The sequence below is a fragment of the Sitophilus oryzae genome, unplaced genomic scaffold (genome assembly GCF_002938485.1).
Source record: "Sitophilus oryzae breed Bouriz unplaced genomic scaffold, Soryzae_2.0 scaffold_1639_pilon_pilon, whole genome shotgun sequence".
NCBI classification, from domain to species: Eukaryota; Metazoa; Arthropoda; class Insecta; order Coleoptera; family Curculionidae; genus Sitophilus; species Sitophilus oryzae.
The window spans coordinates 1,755,032-1,776,115 of record NW_022146324.1 but is presented as its reverse complement, the minus strand read 5'-3'; the positions used below and the strand labels follow the sequence as shown (position 1 = coordinate 1,776,115).

At 33.4% G+C, this 21,084-nt stretch overlaps 1 protein-coding gene across 1 annotated transcript in view; it reads left to right on the top strand.

Moving 5' to 3' along the window:
* Positions 1-72: 72 nt before the first annotated feature.
* Positions 73-21,084, top strand: part of LOC115880630 (sensory neuron membrane protein 2-like) — a 77,335-nt gene continuing 56,323 nt past the window's right edge. Inside the window, exons 1-5 of the mRNA XM_030897910.1 lie at positions 73-559; positions 614-771; positions 2,750-2,897; positions 3,766-4,035; positions 7,276-7,490. Of these exons, the coding sequence (XP_030753770.1) occupies positions 416-559; positions 614-771; positions 2,750-2,897; positions 3,766-4,035; positions 7,276-7,490 (935 nt within the window). The 5' untranslated portion in view covers positions 73-415. The remainder of the gene's footprint in view (positions 560-613; positions 772-2,749; positions 2,898-3,765; positions 4,036-7,275; positions 7,491-21,084) is intronic.

Genomic DNA, 21,084 nt, shown 5'->3' with positions numbered 1-21,084 from the left:
CTAATGATGAGCCGTGGATGAGCCCAATTTAAAATAATGGACTAATAAAAATAATGGTTTATATTTTTTTTGTGTTTACCTATCGCACAATAATCTTGTTGTTTGAATTACGTTATTATTATTAAATAATTGACCACCGCTATTATACCAATATAGAACATGTATTATTTTACCGATTTAAAAGATAGATAAAATAAAAATAAAATTATGTTCGTCAGGAACACAGTAATGTTCCGGTACCCCAAGGATTCGTAGATTCACAGATATTGTGGTATTTTCAATTGCCTTAAAATACTTGTTTACCATAAAAAATAAATTATGTTTTAACCGCTACAACAGAAACATTTGCGTATGAACCATCAGTTTACAATTACCATATGCGAGAGAAAATTTAAATTAAATCCAGTAAAAGAAAATGATTTTTCCGAAGTTAAATTTAAATAAAATCAGTGGTGCTCAGTTGTTTATAATCGGAATAGTCGGGGCATTAATAACAGTATCGAGTGGATTGCTGGGTTTCAAGTTTATACCAGATTACATCTATAAAAAAATATGGGAAGTAGGTATAAAGTCTAATTCAAATTACAAGTTTTTAAATATGATTAGTTTTTAGACGAAAATCTTAAAAGAAAATACGATGGCCTGGGACACTTTTTTGAAAACTCCACTGCCTTTTGAGTTTAGAGTTTTTTTGTTTAATATTTCGAACCCTGATGATGTTATGAATGGAATGAAACCAGTAGTAAAGGAAACAGGACCGTATGTTTACAAGTATGAAAACTGGCTTATATTATAATATCACCTTAAAAATATTTTTAAATTGTAACTCGTCCTTCAACGAACCCAAAACTTACAATTTGTAAAAATCTAATCCTTTAGCTACAACACTCCGTGTCGTCTGTGGTGAACAAGCCTGTATAAAATGACAGCAATCTTTATTTTATAGCGATCGCTGGCGCCGTTTTTTTTTCGATCATATTGTATAATTTTCTGTGGTGAAGATTGATCCACACACTTCTAGACAAAGTCGTAGATCTATGTATCAGACTTGTCATATTCAGTATTTACAGCATCACTTTATGGAGAGAATTCCCCAATTTGTATTAATTATCTGATTATCTTCATAATTAGTAGGTATTTTTTAAATTTTTTATAGTTGTTATAGGGATTATATATTATAATTTCCCAAGTAAATTGACAGGTACGAATTACACGCTCATGATTGTACAACAACTATACAGGATGTCCCAATATTCCATATATAACATATAACTACTGCTTATTTTTAGAATCAAAATAAGTTCTTTGGACACAATTTACCTCTATACAAAAGTGCTTTGTTTGTCCGTTAGAGGGCACCAAACTTCAAAAAAATCAGATTTTTTAAAAACCGTACGTTATTCCGATTTGATTGAGATTTTAGGTTTTTCTATATTTTTTTAAGTGCTTTAACATTTGGCTTTCACAAAAATCAAGAAAAAGTACGGGAAGGGTGGAAACTACCCTGTGTATATTGAACTTTGAAATACATGAAAATTTTAAGGTGTTGATGTTGATAACAACCTCTCTTGAGTTTAACAATTTATTTAAAAATAAAACGGTACCGCTTGCCTAATGAATATTTTATGTAAGCAAAATAATACTTTAGAAACTTGTAAATACATATTTTTAGAAATAAATTACTTTAACATATAAGAGCAATATTGATTTATTTAAATTCCGATTTTATTCAGAGCATTATGTTTTGTTTTTTACAGTGTATCTACTTTCGAACGGTTATAGTGTAGAATACTTCTAAGTTCCATGTGACTTATTAAATGGATAATTCCAATCACCTTAAAAATGAGATTATAATTTTTAATTAAAGAATAAGCCAATTTCAGAATAATTGATAGTTTGGATTAATTTTATTAACCTAAAGGTATCTATCATTTAGTTTGGTGATTATTTTATACTTAGCTGTCTGTCAAAAACCCTATTTATTATTTTTCTAAATGGGCCATGGCACGTGCAACTTTGTATTTTTACGTAAAATATTGTGTAAAGATTCAAAATGGGAAAACTTAACTGTAAAAAAAAGATTCGTTGTTTGTTTTGTTGTTTATTATTTTTATTATAATTTTTTAATTCGGATTAATAAAATTGCGTTTATCTCATCAAGGAGATCGAAATCGACAAAATATCAAGATACCTATACAACTTTTAATCGGCATTAAATGACCTACATAATTCTGATAACAAGAGAAAAAAAATTGTCAGTGGCGCACATTTTTTTTTAGAAAAATATTCCAGTGAAAAACTAGGAGGACGTCCCTGGTAAATCTGTTGACATTTTTTTAACATTAGAATATGTAGAACTTATAATAACTTCTCAACATTTTATTGGAATCATTAACAAGTCTTGGAAGAAAATTAGATTTAATAAATCGAAAAAAAAATGAAGATTTTAACCCAGTGGCGGCTCGTCAGGGTAGACCTCTGAGGCCGCGCCTCACTTTTAAAATGAAGAAACGATTTATTTTTTGTATCTAATTTTTATTTAATACCAGTATAATTTATTACAATTCTACAAATTATTCAACCGTAAATAAAAATATACTTCTGCATTGTTTTTTAAAAAAGTGCTTCAAACTGATGCCATTTCAGTGCTTGTTTGAATTGTAATTGACATTGTAAATTATAAAAAAATTTTGTAACTGTCGATTTAAATGGCCTTTAGAGATGAATTATTTTGATTGTTTTCTTTTAGACTGAACAGATGGAAAGAAGCAGTCTCCTGGAATTACGACACAAAAGAAATATCTTATTACGAATATGAATTTTACGAATTTGATCAAAACAGGTCTGGCAGCTTCAGGGAAAGTGACGTAGTTACAGTACTGAATTTACCTTATAACGTAAGCAAGACAGACAATAAAAGTAATATTTTTTAAGTCAGATTGTTGAATATAAAACAATAGTAAAAAAGAAATAGATCAGATACTCTTATTTTTATATACATAGATTCAAAATTTTTGCATCACCTTGTTTTAATGTCGATTTTTTTCCTGTGAAAACATTTTTTGTGGGTTATAATCATAATATACCGGGTGCGTCTCAAAAGTGGCTCACCCTTATAACTTTTTTATTTTTTCAGATAAAGAAACGAGATTTGGTATGTTAGTATATGACATAAATTAGGATTGATTGCCATATTCAATTGTTTTTGGTCACTTCCTGTTTCACCCGAAATGATTACAACTTTTAATTTTTAAATGGCACCCTCGGTATTTTTTTACTTTTATCGATAGAAAATGACACTCTGAATGGAATGACGTATCATATGTCATATCACACTTTTGACATTCTCGCTTAAATAAATATTGTATTTTAAATTTCAATCTAGATTGCCATGGTTGTATTAAAAACATTAATTTTTAATCAAGGAGTTTTGGAAAAATAGATTTGATGGTCTAATGCTTTTAGTGTCGTATTAATCGTATTTTTAATCATATCTCAATTTCTTCCTTAGCAACTCTCAACAGCATCAAATGTGGTAGAAATAGCTTTTATTAGAAATTTGCAGTTTACTCAGTTTCATATTATTTTGCTTTACTTTTTAAACGAATATACTCTTTTGTTTGAAAGTCTCTAGTCTAGTCTTGATGAAAGGAACTTTATTTTCGAAGAAAAATACAAAACTTTTGAATCTATGAGTATAAACGCAACTACTGACTATAGGTATATTGATTAATATTGATTTCTAATAGTGCTTTATTCTTTTAGAGTTTGTTGTCCTTAGCACAGTCGATTTCTGAGGATTTCCTTCCCGTTTTGGATACAAGCTTGCCTAACATATTTGGAGTTAACGATGGCCTTTTTTTGACAACGTCGGTCAAAAACTTTTTATTTGACGGCATCCGATTTTGTAGGAACGCGTCTCAAAGCGACGATTTCACAACGAGAGCAGTTTGTGGACAAGTCAAACGACAAACGAGTCAAGCGAAACAGATGAAAATTGACGGAGAAGATGTACTTTATGCGACATTGGATTATGTAAGGAAATGTTAATCAGAACAAGCAAAGTTATGAAAAACGTTATGCAGGTGCAGAAATCTTGAAAAGAGTTCTGAATCATTTAGAAAGTGTTTTCAACGTTAAATTCTATTAAAAAATTAAAAATTTTTTTTTTTCAAGAACCGATTCTTAATGTAGTTTACCAACATGCTTAACATGGTTTTACAACGGCACCCAGCATCTCCATCTCATGTCATCAGCATATTATTCTATTGTTTTCTTATGCTGTTGGTGGTTTTTGTTTATTGGGTGGTATATTAAGTTAGCTTACCCTATTATTGCAACTTGGTGATTAGCTTAAATACAGGGTCCGGCAATAGTGTGTCGGGCATCTGTAGCTCATAGAATAAAAAACTTGGGAATTTGGTTTAAGTGCAAACCTAAAGTATGTACTACGATGTATTTCAGGAAAATATTTTAACTTCTATAGGGTGGCTTAAAGAAGTGTGGGTGGATCGGGATGAGTTTGGTTAAATGGAACACCCTGTATATTATTGCAATTTTGGCTTCCTTTCAGATCACTTTATATAATCCTAAAACATGAATAAATATATTTCGATAATTTCAGAGATATTAATAAATAAACAAAAATTATATATACAGGGTGGCGCGCCTCATTCGCCTCGGTTGATTATACGAAAACGAAAAGATGTAGAAACAAAATATTTTATGGGTATATGTGGGAAGGCAATGTGCACAATTTAAAATTATTTTGAAATATACAGGGTGTCCCAGAACTAAGATCCATACCAAAGTTATATATTTTCTTATGGAACACCCAGTATTTTATTTCATTTTTGGATTCTTGGGCCCAAAAAAAGGTATTTATTATAAGAGTTAAATATGCTTAAAATCTTTGGTTTTTGAGATATTTAAAGATATTTAAATATGCATGCTACGAGAGAATTGATTATCAACACCCTCTGCATTACTTTTCAGAATTAATTCTTGTGCTAAGTTTAAAGGTAAAGAAATAAACTTTTCTGAGAAATGTTATTGTTTTCTTAAATTTATACAGGTGTACCAAAAACAAGTGATCTATTTTAAGGACTTATTTTACATAAAAACTTTGTTTTTTTCAAATGCAACACCCTGTATTTTTTTAAATAAATCGAAGAAGATTCAAATGTTCTTTCAAACTATATTAGGGTTTGCTATACCTATCTATCTCAGATTTTGAATAAAAAGCGATTTTTAAATAAAATGGCAATCAAGATGGCTGGTATCGCCAATTTTCTAGTGACAGTTAGTTACTATTTTCAAAATCGATATTAGTGTATGGACATTATTATTTAAACAGTTTACTAAAATTTACCTATAATAGTTTAATAAGTATTTTTTATTTTATGAAGAAAAATAAAGCCATATCTGCTGGTGGAACGAATGGATATGTTACTAGTGATTTTATTTTTTGAGGAAAATTATTTCTTGGCCTCAAGAGCTAATGCTCAAAGATATCCAGATATGAATCTTCCTGATAAGCGTTTCTTTGAAAAACTACTTGTCCTTTTTGCGATAGGAAGAAACCTATCGTTGGAAGTGAAGAAATTGAATTTACCGTAATTGGCTCTTTTATAAAAAATTCATATATCTACAAGTTATCGTAAAATAAAACAAAGAACTACTCCTTCTTTTTCCTTGATAGAATAATAAATACACATTAAATAAATATTATTTATTTAACTATTGTAGGTCAATTAAATAAAAGTAAACTGGTATAGATTTAAATAAAGTCTATAAACTAATGTCGATTTTGAAAATAGTTACCAACTGTCTGCTTCGATTTGTTTAAAAAAATACAGGGTGTTGCATTTTAAATAACAAAGTTTTAATGTAAAATAAATCCTTAAAATAGATCACTAATCTTTGGTACCCCTGTATAAATTTAAGGAAACAATAACATTTTTCAGTAAAGTTTATTTCTTTGCCTTTAAACTCAGCACAAGAATTAATTCTGAAAAGTAATGTACAGGGTATTGATAATCAATTCTCTTGTAGCATGCATATTTAAATATCTTTAAATATCTCAAAAACCAATGATTTTAAATATATTTCACCTTTATAATAAATGTCTTTTTTTGGGTCCATGAATCCAAAAATGAAATTAAATACCGGGTGTTTCATTAGAAAAAATATAACTTTGGTATGGATTTTAGTTCTGTGACACCCTGTATATTTCAAAATAATTTTAAATTGTGTACATTGACTCCCCACATATACCCATAAAATATTTTGTTTCTACATCTTTCCGTTATCGTATAATCAACCGAGGCGAATGAAGTGCGCCACCCTGTATATTTTTCAGCCATTCTTAAAAAAATTATTAATAATACAAGAACTGTCCTGAAATCAAAACTATATTAGGTGATTACTTTAGATGATCTGTACTTACTTTGCTATAAATATGAAAATCGTAAATCATACAGGATGTTCAAAATTCTACGCCAAACGTTCTAAAATATAAAATAATTTTTCTTCGTTTTTTTAATGGAACACCCTGTACATTATTTTTTCAATAGATGGAGAATTAAAAAATGTACATTTTTTGTATTTAGAGCATTTCAAAATTTTTAAGGGTTTCGCAGATATTCCCGGTTTCATATTTCATATGACATTTTCCACAGTAAATTTTTATCAAAGCCATCCATTGATTTTTCTCGTATTTTACCGTTGAAAGCGCCATATGAAATAATACTACGTGTATCTAATAAAGCATTAAACATTTTGAAATATTTTAAATACAAAAATTGTTCATTTTTTAACTCTCCATCTAATAAAAAAATAATATACAGGATGTTCCATTTAAAAAAACAAAGAAAAAATGTTTTATATTTTAGAATGTTTGGCGTAGAATATTGAACATTCTGTATGATTTACGATTACCATATTTATAGCAAAGTAAGAATAGACTATCTAAAGTAAATACTCAAAATAGTTTTGATTTCAGAACAGTTCTTGTATTTTTAATAATTTTTATTTTTATATACAGGGTGTTCCATTTAAAAAAATTATCCAGGTCCACTCACACTTTTTTGAGCCACCCTATAGAAGTTAAAATATTTTCCTGAAATACATCCTGGTAAATACTTTAGGTTTGCACTTAAACAAAATTTTCAAGTTTTTTATTTTAGGAGCTACAGATGCCCGACGCACTATTGCCGGATCCTGTATATTTTCAATTGATTTTGATAGAAAACAAGATTTTTATCTTTTGTTTAGAGAAACAATACACATCAGGGTTATTTTACCGTAAAATCCGGACAAGAAAATAAGCACGAAGCGGCAACACTGGTTCGATTTGAAAATGTGACGTATTTGTCGGTTTGGGATGGTGGAAATTCGACATGCAATAAAATTCGCGGGGTTACAGCAGTATTTCCAGCTAATATAGAGAAAAATATGACATTTGACACATTTTCCGAAGATATTTGTAGGTAAGTCGAATGTAAGAGGATCCCTGATAGTGACAGTTGTGTCTGTCGTTTTAATTTACAGGCAAACTACATTTTCTGTCATTGTTTGGATGATGAATTTTTCATGATTCAATTCAGGCTTTATCATATTACCACGGCATATAAATCACACGGCAGGCTAACTTTGCCCAGATCCCATTGTTTAAAATTTCTATAAAATTTGACCTTGAAAACACCATTATGGGTACCGAGTCAGGGCCGGATTAAAACGTATCAAAAAATTTCCCAGAAAATAAACTATTGATAGACATGGTCGTATTAAAAAAATACTGTAAATGACTGAAACTGAATTTTATTTACACAATACTTTTATCTAAACAAATGAATCGTTAACCGCGCATACTCCTCAAAAAGTAAAAATGAAAAATCAATTAAACATTTAACTTTAGAGAATAGACAATTAAAATTAAAAACATGCCAGGAGTTACAAACAAGAATTAAAGAAATACCCAATAAGTAGTCAATGGACATAGCAAATTTTGTTAATATTCAAATTGCACAAATTAACAAATCAACTAAAGGAAGAAAAGTAACTGATGAATTTAAATATAAATGTTTGGCTATATTTTTAAAAGCCAAGCCGTAAAAAAAAATTGAGCCGTCAAATTTGACAGCTGTCAAAAAAATTTCAAAGTTGTCCGATTTTGATAAAAATCGATATTTAGGATGGCCATGGGCTAAAATGAAAGAAAAAAAAATTAAGCTGTCAAATTTAACAGCTGTCAAAAAAAATTCAATGTTGTCGGATTTTGATAAAAATCTATATATAGGATGGCCATCGGTTAAAAGGAAAGAAAAAAAAAATGAGCTGTCAAATTTGACAGCTGTCAAAAAAATCTCAAAGTTGGCCGATTTTGATAAAAATCGATATATTGGATGCTCCCTACCCCATAGTCGGTTTTCATTTTACTTGTCTCACATTTGAACTGTCAAATTTGACAGCTGTCGTTTTTTTTAAGTTCTCTTTTTTTATGAAAATCGATACACATATTATTAGGATGCCCATAGGTAGTTATTTAAGAAAAAGAATTGAGTTTAAGTGTGTGGCACCAGCATAACTTAAAAAGTAAAAAATAAATTTAAGAAAAAAAACTTTTTAAAAACAAGCTTTTATTTAAATACATTAAAAAGAAAAAATAAACTTTTTCTTTAAAACTTTTATTATGAACTTATAATGTCATTGCACAATTTTATATTATATAAAAGCTTGTCGCGAGATTTGAGTGTACAGTTGCACTCATAAAAATCTGGTACAACTTTATCTTGTAATTCCAATATCTAGTAAACCTATCATTATTCCCATTCAGAATAAATTCATCCAGTTTAGAAGAACATTTAAAAAACTTTGTGTCCGAATATTACATACGGGTACTGAAAATTGCCAAAATGATCTGGCAAACATCTTATTAAAAACGGCAGACCTTATAAAAAACAACGAGACCTCTGTTCTTTTCTCTCTGAATTGTCATGAGCTATCCATAAAAATTAAAAATAGATACGGATAATCAGAAAAACAGTAATTTAGAAATGAATCTTGTTTGTCATTTTGCAGGATACCTAATAATAAAAATTACTTTGAATGCCGTAGACAATGATTGAGTATTAAAACTAAAAGAATTTCGGACTTCCATTGTACTACTAAACTACAAAAACCAAATATATCACAGAATAAACAAAATATATCACTCAAGAAAAGAATATAAAATTGAAATTGAAATAAATTAAGCCGCACGTTACTGACTCAAAGCTGCCGTAACTGTATGTTGTCGATAACAAAGACTACGACACAAAACACATACACAAGAAGAAGTGCGAGCGCCTTGCTAAATATTGGAAAGTGAAATTGACGTTTAAATTTGACACTGTTGACAAGTCTACTGCTACTAGCGCCCCCAATTTCGCTTGTAGGAACTACGGACTAAATTGTCACGCATGGCGGGAAGTTTAAAAAAATAAAAAAAAATTATTTCTTCATTTATTTTTAATTATGACATACACAAAAACACAAAAAATACACCATTTTTTAAAAATATGTTTAATATCAATATCAAATATACAACAGAAATTAATTTCACCACAATAAATTAATAAAATGAAAAGAATAATGTTACAAGTACTCATCATGTATTACTACAATCAAGAGACAAAATTAATTATAACAAAACTGAAAAAAATGGCGTCATAGATGGCTTAGAAATAAAAGATATATCATAATTTTGAAAGTAAAATTATATGGGAAATGTCATCGATCATCATTTTTAAGCCAACTGGACGATTATTTCAAACATACAAGCTGAGTTCGTTCATAGTGCTCTGAGAAATCTAGATAAACAAAGAATAATAAATTAAAAATATTCCAGGGGAAAAGAGGGGAAAAACCGGTATCGTCTCTGATATCTGTCAGGGTATTGTTGAAAATGTCATCTTTTTGCTCGAAGTTTTCAGGTTGATCAAAAAGATGTCATTTACAACAATACTTTGCTGTAACTTTCACAAATATCAGAGAGAGTACATACAGGTATTGCATCTCTTTTCCTCTGGGATGCTTTATATCTGTTGTTCTTTGTTTATCTATATTTCTCAGAGCATAATGCCGAACGCGACTACAGTATATAATAATTTCAATATCCTAAGTGGAAAGAAAAAAGATCACCTTTCTGTTTTGTACTATGGTCCCTTTCTTCCGATGGCTCATCTCGTTGATATTTAGGAAGGATAAATAGGAAGGAAAATATAAAATTCATTTTGATTTGATGATACTTTTCTGTCACCTAAAATCAGGAGAACGACAATGAGCATGTTAAGATGAAAAAAAAATTATCAACACTTACCTGCACGTTAGTCCGAGGAGTTTTTTAAAACCTATATTTGCCTAAATAATTTATGTATTAAATTTGCAAAGCAAAATGCAGCGTGTAAACAAAAGAAATAAAATGGCGACAAGTCAACGTCAACGACCCGAAAAGGAGAAAAGTGGTGTTCGAATAACAAATTATGGGTCACCAAAAATTATTTTTGTCTCCTTTCAACGCACACTTTAGAAAGAAAAAGAGATGAACTGGAATACTGAAAGAACGTCAAGGTTTTATCTGTCACTCTTGTCAATAATTTATCGGTAAGGAAGATTCCGAGAAAATCGCTTGTAGTCAAGTTTTCAACCATTGCCAGTTCTCCCATAAGAAGTGTCATCCACCTGGACTACGACTGACTACGACACTGGTTAATTTCTGTCGCGGACACCACCATTGCGTAGCTAGATATTCTGTGCTGGCATCCATAATGGCGGCGTGCGCAAGGGTATGCGCGTAGCGTTCCCGTCAAAGCGAGTCGACCTGCCGTGTGATTTATATGCCATGATATTACCATAAGATAAAAAACGGTGTCAAAGATGGCTGGAAAATGACAATCGATGATAATTTTGGCGAGGTCAAGCCCTAAACCTCACTTACTTGGCTCGTGCTCTTCTTTTATTTTGTAATGGCGCTGACTGCCTGTTGGCCTTAGAAAGGTTGTAATTATTTTTATATGGATTAACAATTATTTTTAAATGTTGTAGTTATTGAAATTCAAGAAAAATATTTTTTTTTGAAATAGATGTGTGTCTGGAAACGTCCTGTCCTATTGTAATCTTTTTAAAATTAGTGTTAATTTTGACAAGTTTTTTGTCAATTTTTAGTAAATGGCGTCTAGAGATTGACTTCCCCAAAATTATCATCGATTGTCATTATTTAGCTGTCTTTGATGCCGTTTTTTTTCCATCATACAGTATATTTCTTATTTTAGGCTATTTTTAACTTATTTTGTGATTGATCCTCACAGAACCTCACAAAAAATACTGATGTTGAAAATCATTACTTTAAATCAACCAAATATTGAATTTGAAGAGCAGTATAGAACAAATAAAAAAACTTTTATTCCCTTTTCTACAATTACCTACCTCAAAAAGACCTTGACTTGTAAGCTATTAAAAAAAAATAAAACACATCATGATAAAATTATAGATTTCTTAATGGAAGAGACACTTCACCTAATGTGATTAAGTAGAAACTCTGCTGGGACTGTAATATAGTTTACTCAGATAATTTCAGTAAACAGACATTAAAAGAACATTAATCTTTTTTTAGTTTACTTTCACCTTATATATTTGTTTTAAAATATACATAACTCTATTTGTAATGGACAAAAGAATAAAAAATGTATAATGTCTTGATATTATTGAAAAACAATTTTCTGTATCCTTGTTATTTTTGTTTTATGTTATCGTTTTGTATTACTGATACTTATAAATGAAAGCATAGGTACATGGTGTTCCATAAATATCCAGAATGCACACTACAGTATAGGGATCTTGCATGCAGATTAGGAGGAGAGTCAAAGGAGGAGACTCAAAAATAATTAAATCAGAAAAGACTTGCGCCTTGCTGAACTCTACAGGGTGTCCCAGAAATAAGTGCAAGTATTTCAACTGGTAGTATAGTTCAACCCCAGAAACACGCCTATGAGTTTTCTTTCGCGAAAAAAAAAATTGAAAATTCGAAATTTTTTGGATTTTTTTTTAGTTTTTAGTTAAAAAATATAATTTCTTGATAATATGGCAACATAGGTATTAGATTAAATTTACAAGAAAGAAAATCCAGAAAAGATCCAGTGGTTCTCAAAATTTTAGCAAAAAATAATTTTTTTTTGGAAATTTTCAAGGTAAAATAACTTCATTATTTTGGACTTATTTGAAAAACGATAAGGAGAAAATATGTTTCTTTTATCGAGACCTACCACCCCTTAAAATACATGCACTTATTTCTGGGACATCCTGTATATGGCCCAATAAAAATAAATTCTGATTTGTTTGGCACATTATTTCTATATTATCGGAGTTGCAATAATTAATTTTATGATCTAATGAGAGATTGTGAGTATACGAGCGTTGTCTGTTATATTTTTCATATAGAAACATAGTAGGCGCCTGTCAACATATATCAAATGTCAAAATTAACTGTCATCTTTAGTTAGAATAGAATAGAATAGAATGAGTGGGAGGGGGGTTAATCACTTCGACCTTACAGATCCATTGTGTCCCCCTTTCTTGAATCATAACTCATCATACAGTCCCAGGGCTTTGACAAAAGCCAGTATCTGGGACGGTTTTATAGAGGGTAGTTCTCCATCTCCAATATCAGTCGTACCAAAATTCATGGCACGAATGGTTGTCGTCTCGGCGCACTCAGTGATGAGGTGTACTGGTGTTTCACCATCTTCCCCACAGAATCTGCATTCGCCGTTTCTTCTTAGTTTCAATCTACTGAGGTGTTCATTGAGGAGACAGTGTCCTGTTAAAAACCCCGTGACAATCCGAAGATTGTTCTTACTCAGACCTAGGAAGATCTGTGATTTTTATTGATCATAAGCCCTCAGAAACTTCTTCGAGTGTCCTAGACCATTGCAAGATTTCCATTCCAGGTTGCGGATGGAATCTTCCAAGTTCTTGAGTTCCTCCTTGAGTTGGTTACCACTTGGAAAGCAGAACGGTTCTGGTCCAGTTAGTGGAGTGTTCGCTCCTTTTCTACCTAGATTATTTGCTTTTTCATTGCCTTTTATCCCTTGGTGAGCAGGCACCCAGTGTAGGAGGACTTTGTTTTCTTTGCCTAATTTATTCAGCTTCTCTATGTATTCTTTGACCAATTTCGAATTGATTGAGACTGAGTTGATCGCCTTTAACGCTGCTTGACTATCAGATAAGATGGCTATTTCTTGTTTCCGATAGTTCCTATCTAAGATAAGTTGTACGCATCTCTCGATAGCGTAGATTTCTGCCTGTAGGATACTAGGGTAAGTGCCCATTGGTTCGGAGTAATTAGCTCTCGGCCCAATACTCCGATCCCTGTTCCCGTATTGGTCTTGGAAGCATCAGTATACCAAGTTATGGTATGGTCTTTCAACTGCTGGGCAAGCGTTTCGCTCTTCCAATCATTTTTATTGTTCAATACTACATTGAGATTTTCTCAAAGTTGTACGTTCTTGGCATATCGTCCACTGGGAGTTTCAGGAGTGGTATTTCCTTTTTGAGGGTGTTCCAAGCCCCTGATCTGACAATTCTCCCAGTTCTAATTCCGTTAGTGACCATTCTAATCATTGTCGCATGGGCATCTCTACCAATGACAATGTGCAGTGGTGTTAGATCTAGAATGACCTCCATTGCTGCTGTTGGACAGGTTTTCATGGCTCCTGTGATACAAACGCATGCTAGTCTCTGGACTTTGCACAAGTTTAGCCTTGCCGTCCGTTGCTCTAGTTTTGTGAACCAGGCAACTGCTCCATAAGTAATCATGGGTCTTACTATCATGGTATACATCCAGCGCAAAGTGTTAGGGGAGCAGCCCCATCTATTTCCGGCCAGTCTTCTGCATATCATGAGAGCCTTTATGGCTTTGCTGGTAGTGTTCTTAATATGCCTGTTCCACAGGAGTTTACTGTCCAGGGTTATTCCCAGATATTTAACTTCCTGTGTTGGCAGTATTACCTTTCCATCTAGTTGAATTCTTTTCAAGTTTTTCAGACTTCGCTTTCTGGTGAATGGCACTATCGCGGTTTTGTCTGAGTTGATACTCAGCACGACAGTCCTACACCATCTCTCAGTGATACGGAGTCGTCTTTGGATAATATTACACAGGGTGCCTTTTCCCCCGAGCGATGATGACTATGTCATCTGCATACCCAATGCAGTGTATTCCCGCTAGAGTTAATTCGTCTAGTAGTTCATCCACTACCAAGCTCCACAGCAAAGGGGAGGTTACTCCACCTTGTGGAGTTCCTTGCGTTGTTTTAACAGCTACAGTTTTGGTGCCCATCTGAGCCTCTGCTGTTCGTGTTACAGCATTTCCCAAAACCAGCGAATAATAGTTCTGTTCACCCCTCTTGTTTCTAGAGATCGCCTGACCACCTTATGTGGTATATTGTCAAACGCCCCCGCAATATCCAAGAAGGCACAAATTGCTGTTTCTTTGCTATCCAGACTTGTCTGTATTAGCTCCGTTAATTGGTACAGAGCAGTTTCTGTGGATCTGCCCGTTCTATATGCATGCTGACTATCATGCAGTGGTTTAACCTTTAGATGATTTTCTCCAATATGGTTGTCAACTACTTTCTCCAGCGTTTTTAGTATGAACGATGTGAGACTAATAGGCCTAAATGACTTGGGATTTGTCCAGTCAGTTTTGTCTATTTTGGGTATGAAGATTACTTTTGCTCTTCTCCATGTGGTTGGTATATATCCCATCGCTAGACTGCTTCTTGTAATGCTTAGTAGATGGTGAGTAGCTATTTGCTGACCTTCCTTTAGAAGGGCAGGAAAGGTCCCATCTACTCCTGCTGCTTTATAGGGCTGAAAGGTGTCGATCGCCCATTTCAGTTTTTGTTCTGTTATTACTAGCTTGGCCACTTCCCAATCTTCCCTGCAAGGATTGTGGGGTTCAGTGGGAGCTACATGAGTATCAATAGGTATGCTACCTGGAAAGTGTATATAAAGTAGGAGATTTGCTCTCTCTTCCTCTCCCTCCGTGTAGCTTCCGTCAGATTTCTTAAGTGCCATGTTGAGGATAGATCCACTCTTGGCCATAGCTTTATGTAATCTAGCTGCATCAGGAGTAGAAGTGATGTTTTCGCAAAAGGATCTAAAGTCAGACCGCTTTGCTCTTCTTATCTCATTATACTCAGTTAATTTCTCGCTGTAGAGCTGCCATTCGGCACTGGATTTAGCTCTATTAAAGAGTCGGCGGACCTCCGATCTAAGATTGGCCAACTTCTTGTTCCACCAGGGCTTGTTGTTACTTTTTTGTATGCCTTTACTTGCGGGGCAACTAGATTCGTATGCATCCAATATTGCACCGCTGACTTCCCTTTCGTACCATTCTAGATGCAGATGGTTTCTGGCCCTACTTGCATCTATACGGTTTAGGTTGTCTACGAGATTGGTGTTATATATGTCCCAGTCTGTTTTTCTTGGATTCCTTCGAGTTTCTGTTTGGAGTGTGATTTCTCCTAATTTGAACTCGATGATTCTGTGATCTGATAGGGAGAGTTCCGTTGAGACCCTCCAGTGTTTCACGTAACTGATTACACTAGCACTCCCGATTGTTAAATCTAATACTTCTGCCCGCGTTTTTGTCACGAACGTGGGGCTGTTCCCTACATTGAGAACTTCAAGATTGCATGCTAAGAGGAATTCAAGTAAACACTCACCTCTAGTGTTAGTCTTAGTGCTTCCCCATACCTCATTGTGTGTATTGGAGTCGCATCCCAATAGCAGAGGTAGTCGCCGTTGGCTGCAGAATCGCACGAGCTCCCGTACCTCCGGAGGCGGTGCTTCCCAGTCACCCGGAAAGTAAGCAGAGGCAATCACGATGTTTTTACTACAATCCTCGATATTAAGCTGAACCATGATAGGAACAAGATCTCGGGTTATAAATTCTGAAACACATGTGTAGTTAATGTCCTTTCTTATAAGAATACAGGCTCGGGGAAATTCCTGCCTGTTATCATATATTACCTTTGAATTTTTTCCAGACAAACCTCTAATTTGTCCCTGATACACCCAGGGTTCCTGGGCTAGTACCATTGCATAATGATTTTTCTCAAAGAGTCTTGCTATTGTAGCGGAAGACCCTTTTGCATGGTGCAGGTTTATTTGGGATATCCCATGCATGGGGGGGGAGGGAGAAAGGATGTTGGGTTTAGAGGTAAGCTCCCGACCCTTGCTCAAGGAGGTGGTAGCTTGAGTGCCACTAGCGCAGGACGGTCCCGCGCAAGTGTCAGCCACCTCTCCTGTAGTTTTCTTTGGGGGGTTTGACCCCTTGGAACTTTCATTGTTCCTGTTCCCAGTGTCGCTAGGGGGTTTCCCCACAGCTTCTCCGGTGGTGTTTTTACTGTTATTTCTGGATCTCATAGTGTTCCCACGAGTCGCTAGGGATAGTCAGTCCACTTCTACAGAGCCCCGCATGTAGAAGTAAGGGGTAATACAATGGGGTGCCCCCTGATGCCCCAAGGTTGAGACCAGTAATGGCTAGTCCTCTATCTAGCCACGCATCCCTTTGACCTGGCCCCGCCATCGTAGGATTTAGGTTTTTGGTGAGGTTGTCTCCTCTTGGTCCAGGCGGTTAAGCCAAGACCCCCCCACACCCTCTACCCGCGAGACATGCCCACAGACAGTAGAAGGTGCCTGGTTTAAATGTCTTGGTGCAATTCCCTGGCCACTACAGCCAGAGACAAGACAATGAGTGAGATGCTTCTTGGACCGAGCCAGAGTGCTAGAGGAGATTCTGCCAGCACCTGACAAGGAGCTTCCCCACCAACGACAAGGTCTTGCATCTCCTAGGGGAAGCATCTTTAGTTAACTTAACGTCAAAGTTTTAGACCGGCTCGTTTAAAGCTATACCTAAACTGATTTTTTGAAGTTGACTAGTCAGTCGAAAAATGGAATTAGCCAAGAAAGTTTTCGAGCAATCATTTTTTACAATTTTGGAAGATAGTGGTCTGGCAAAAGTCGACAGCCTGACCAAATTAGTCGACAATTTCTCGTTGGTATGGGGAATTTAAATGTGAATGGATTAGTCTTAGCGACGATCCAAGAACAGGTTCCCCAAAAACGGCAGTCCAGGAAAACGTCTATGATGTACGTAAGGTGCTTCAAGAAGATCGACATGTCACATGTCATGAAATTGAAGCATTATTGGGCATTTCAAAGACCTCAATTTAAAAAATTTTACAAGAAGAATTATCTGTAAAATAATTAAATTCTCGTTGGATACCGCATCTGTTGACACAGAAAACAATCAGAGGCAATTGGTGTCAAAAAATTCTACGCCGGATCAACGCAGGAAACTCAACAAATACTCAGGGTGAGTTTCCTACGATGTTCTCTATGGGTATCTCGGAAACTACTGGAGATAGAGAGTCGGTCAAATGGGGGTGGGGTCATAAATATGCGCCTTTCAGATTTTTGAAAAAGTTTATGGCTTACTAGATATTTCGAAAAAAACAAATTTGGGCTATTATAAAAATTGTCCCTAATTTCATTATAATCTATTTTAGACAAAAAGTTTTCAGATAAAAGTTATAGATAATCACATTCTTTATAAGAATGTGTCCTCCGTTTCTTTTCTAAAGCCTATCATTTTTGACATATGTTTTTTTAAATGGAAACCATAGTTGGCCATGACATAAAATGCGCCATTTTTTAAGCTTTTTAGCGATATAAGCTATAATATGTTTTCTTCGAAAAATTACTGAGTTATAGCCAATTCTTTTCATTTTTAAACAATTTCACTTAGTTAGCCATCGAAACAAGTTCAATCACCGTTGCTCTCATAAATGTGAAGCTGTCACATCCCAAATTTGTAAATTAAAATAAACAAAAATTGTAAATACGAATTTTTCAAATGAAGAAAAGCGTGTAGATACTCGCGCATCAATAGAGTGGTTCCAACATGACTTTCATTATGACCCCCCCCCCCCTAATGAAAGAAATGTTAAACATTATTTATATCATAATTATGTAGACTCATGTAAACTCAGGGATAGAAAGAGGTGGACCAATTGCATGGACTTCCTCGATCACCTGGCCTATCCATTTAAGATTTTTTTATGCGATATGTTTAACAAAAAGGTTTACAAAAAACCTTATGAATTAAGAGTCACTCGAAGTGGCGGTACGAGAGAAGTTTAATTAAGTCGACCGGTCCTTCTGTAAAAATTGGTAGTAACATGTGTTATCTGTGGTAGTAATTCAGTTTTAAAAAGATGCAACTCAAAACAATGGCGGATTTTTTGAACATTTTCTGAAGTAACTTATAGCGTCTGTAGTGATATTATTTTTTTAAGATTTAGTTTGTGTAATGTAAATTGTAATTGTTGTAATGTTGAACCGTTTAATAAGATATTCCGACTTTTTATATGTTATAAATCATAACAGAATAAGAATACCATGCAATCTAAGTGAAATTAGTCAAGAAAGATAAGAATTGGCTATAACTAAATTTAATTTTTCGAACATGAAAACCATTCTCTAAAAAACGTAACCTTCACCGCTCAACGTATCAAAAGAATCAGTATCAGTATCGGTCAAGAAAAGTTGAACCAATAATCCTACACGCTTTTCTTCTTTTGAAAAATTCATATTTACAATTTTTGTTTATTTTAATTTACAAAGTTTGGATGTAACAGCTTCACATTTCTGAGAGCAAAGACGATTAAACTTGTTTCCATGGCTAACTAAGTGAAATTGTTTAAAAATTATAAGAATTGACTATTACCCTTATTACTCAGTAATCTTTCGAAGAAAACATAATATACCTTTTATCGCCGAAAAGCTTAAAAAATGGCGCTAGAGAAACACGGAGGACACAATCTCATTAAGGATGTGATTATCTACAATTTTTATCTGAAATTTTTTTGTCTAAAATAGCTTATAATGGAATTAGGGACAATTTTTAAAATAGCCGAAATTTGTTTTTTTCGAAATATCTAGTAAGCCACGAACTTTTTCAAAAATCTGAAAAGCGCATATTTATGATCCCACAAAACTGCAATTCTTTCCCCATTTAACCCCGACTCTCTATCTCCAGTAGTTTCCGAGATACCCATAGAGAACATCGTAGGAAACTCACCCTGGATACAGGATGTTTCAAAAATTTTCTCATGTAAAAATAAGATTTATTTTTCATATCAATATAGGTCCGATTCTGCTTTATTTCGTAGCTACAGGGTGTTAAAATCTTAATATTTTTTCGATTTATTTTAATTTTCTTCCAAGTACTTTTAGCCGTTTAGAATGAAATTTGGAGGGTAAAAGTTACTATAAATGCGACATATTTTAAAGCTAAAAAAGTGTCGACATATTCACCAGGGACGTGCATATGGGTTATCACTGGAATATTTTTCAAAAAAAAGCATGTACGCCACTGACTTTTTTTTCTCTTGTTAGCGAAATAGTGTAAGCAGTTTAATGCGGATTAAAAGTTGTCTCTTGATATTTTGTCGATTTCGGGCTCCTTGATGAGATAAACGCAATTTTATTAATGTGCCTTGATACAAATCTAATAGCAACCTTAAAAAATTTTTAATACCATTAACTTGCAAAAGTTTTAAATTCATAATTTTAAATTAAGTACTCATTGATTCCTCATAAAAAAATATGAAAAAAAATCCTATAAACATGGGTATGGAAATGCATAGTTTTAGATTTATAGGATGTTAAAACTTTTTAAAATTAGGTTTTTTGTAATTATCTTAAATACGATTATTTTTTTATTCTAAATTGCTGCAGGTTGGGCTAATAGTAATAACAACTAATAGTAATAATATTTAATAATAAATTAGTTAAAATATATAATTTATTAATGTTATTTTTATTTTAATTTTATTAATTGTGATTAATAAAATAGAGTTTATCTCATCAAGGAGGCCGAATTCGACAAAATATCAAGAGATAACTTTTAATTGGCATTAAACGAACTACATAATTCTGATATCAAAAGAAAAAGGTCAGTGGCGCACATGTTTTAATTTGAAAACTATTCCAGTGATGATCCATATGCACGTCCCTGATGAATTTATCGACACTTTTTTAGCATTAAAATATGTAGCACTTACAGTAACTTTTACCGTCAAAATTTCATTCCAATCACTAAAAGTATTTGAAAGAAAATTATAATAAATCGAAAGATTATTAAGATTTTAGCACTATGTAGCTACGGAACAAAGCACAGTTGGACCTATGTTGGTATGAAAAATAAATCTTATTTTTACGTGAGGAATCTCCCCACGAGAGATGGCACATGTTTTTTGAAACACCCTGTACAGTATTGTCAGTGGTGATGAATCCTGGATTTACTCTTATGAACTCGAAAATAAACGTCAACCGGATGAAGCAAGATCAAAAAGCTGTTGCTGTTGATTGGTATCTATTTGTTTGCTGGAAATAATTGCTGAGTTTCGAAAAACAAACCCTCAACGAGGAATGATTCCCCACCAAGGCAATGCAAGTTTTTACACAGCTCGAAAAATAATTGAGCTTTTAAAGCACGAAAACATCGAATTGTTGGACCTTCCTTCATACAGTTCCAACCTAAGTACCTACTGGCGACTTTTTTATTTTTCCAAATTAAGAATGAACTGCGTGGTCAAAGGTTCCAGTACCCAGAAGATGCAGTGAGCGCTTTTAAAAACACAATTTTGAAGGTACCAACAAGCGAGTGGAATAACTGCTTTCAGAATTGGTTCTAAACGGATGCAAAAATAGATCCATTTCTCTTCGTGGAGAATACTTTGAAAAACAATAGTGATTAAAAGTTATCTACTGTTTTTTCTACCTCTATATGCAGAATATATAAAGCGTGTAGTGTAGACCAGATATTCGGCAGTTACAAGCTATTCCATATCTTGTTTTGCATTTCCAAGATATTATAGTCTTTATTATCGATTATATTCCGGCCTCGTCTCATAAATAATAGTTTGTAGTATCTTCGGATTAGTCCGAACCGATCACTATTTTAAAGCTGAAAAA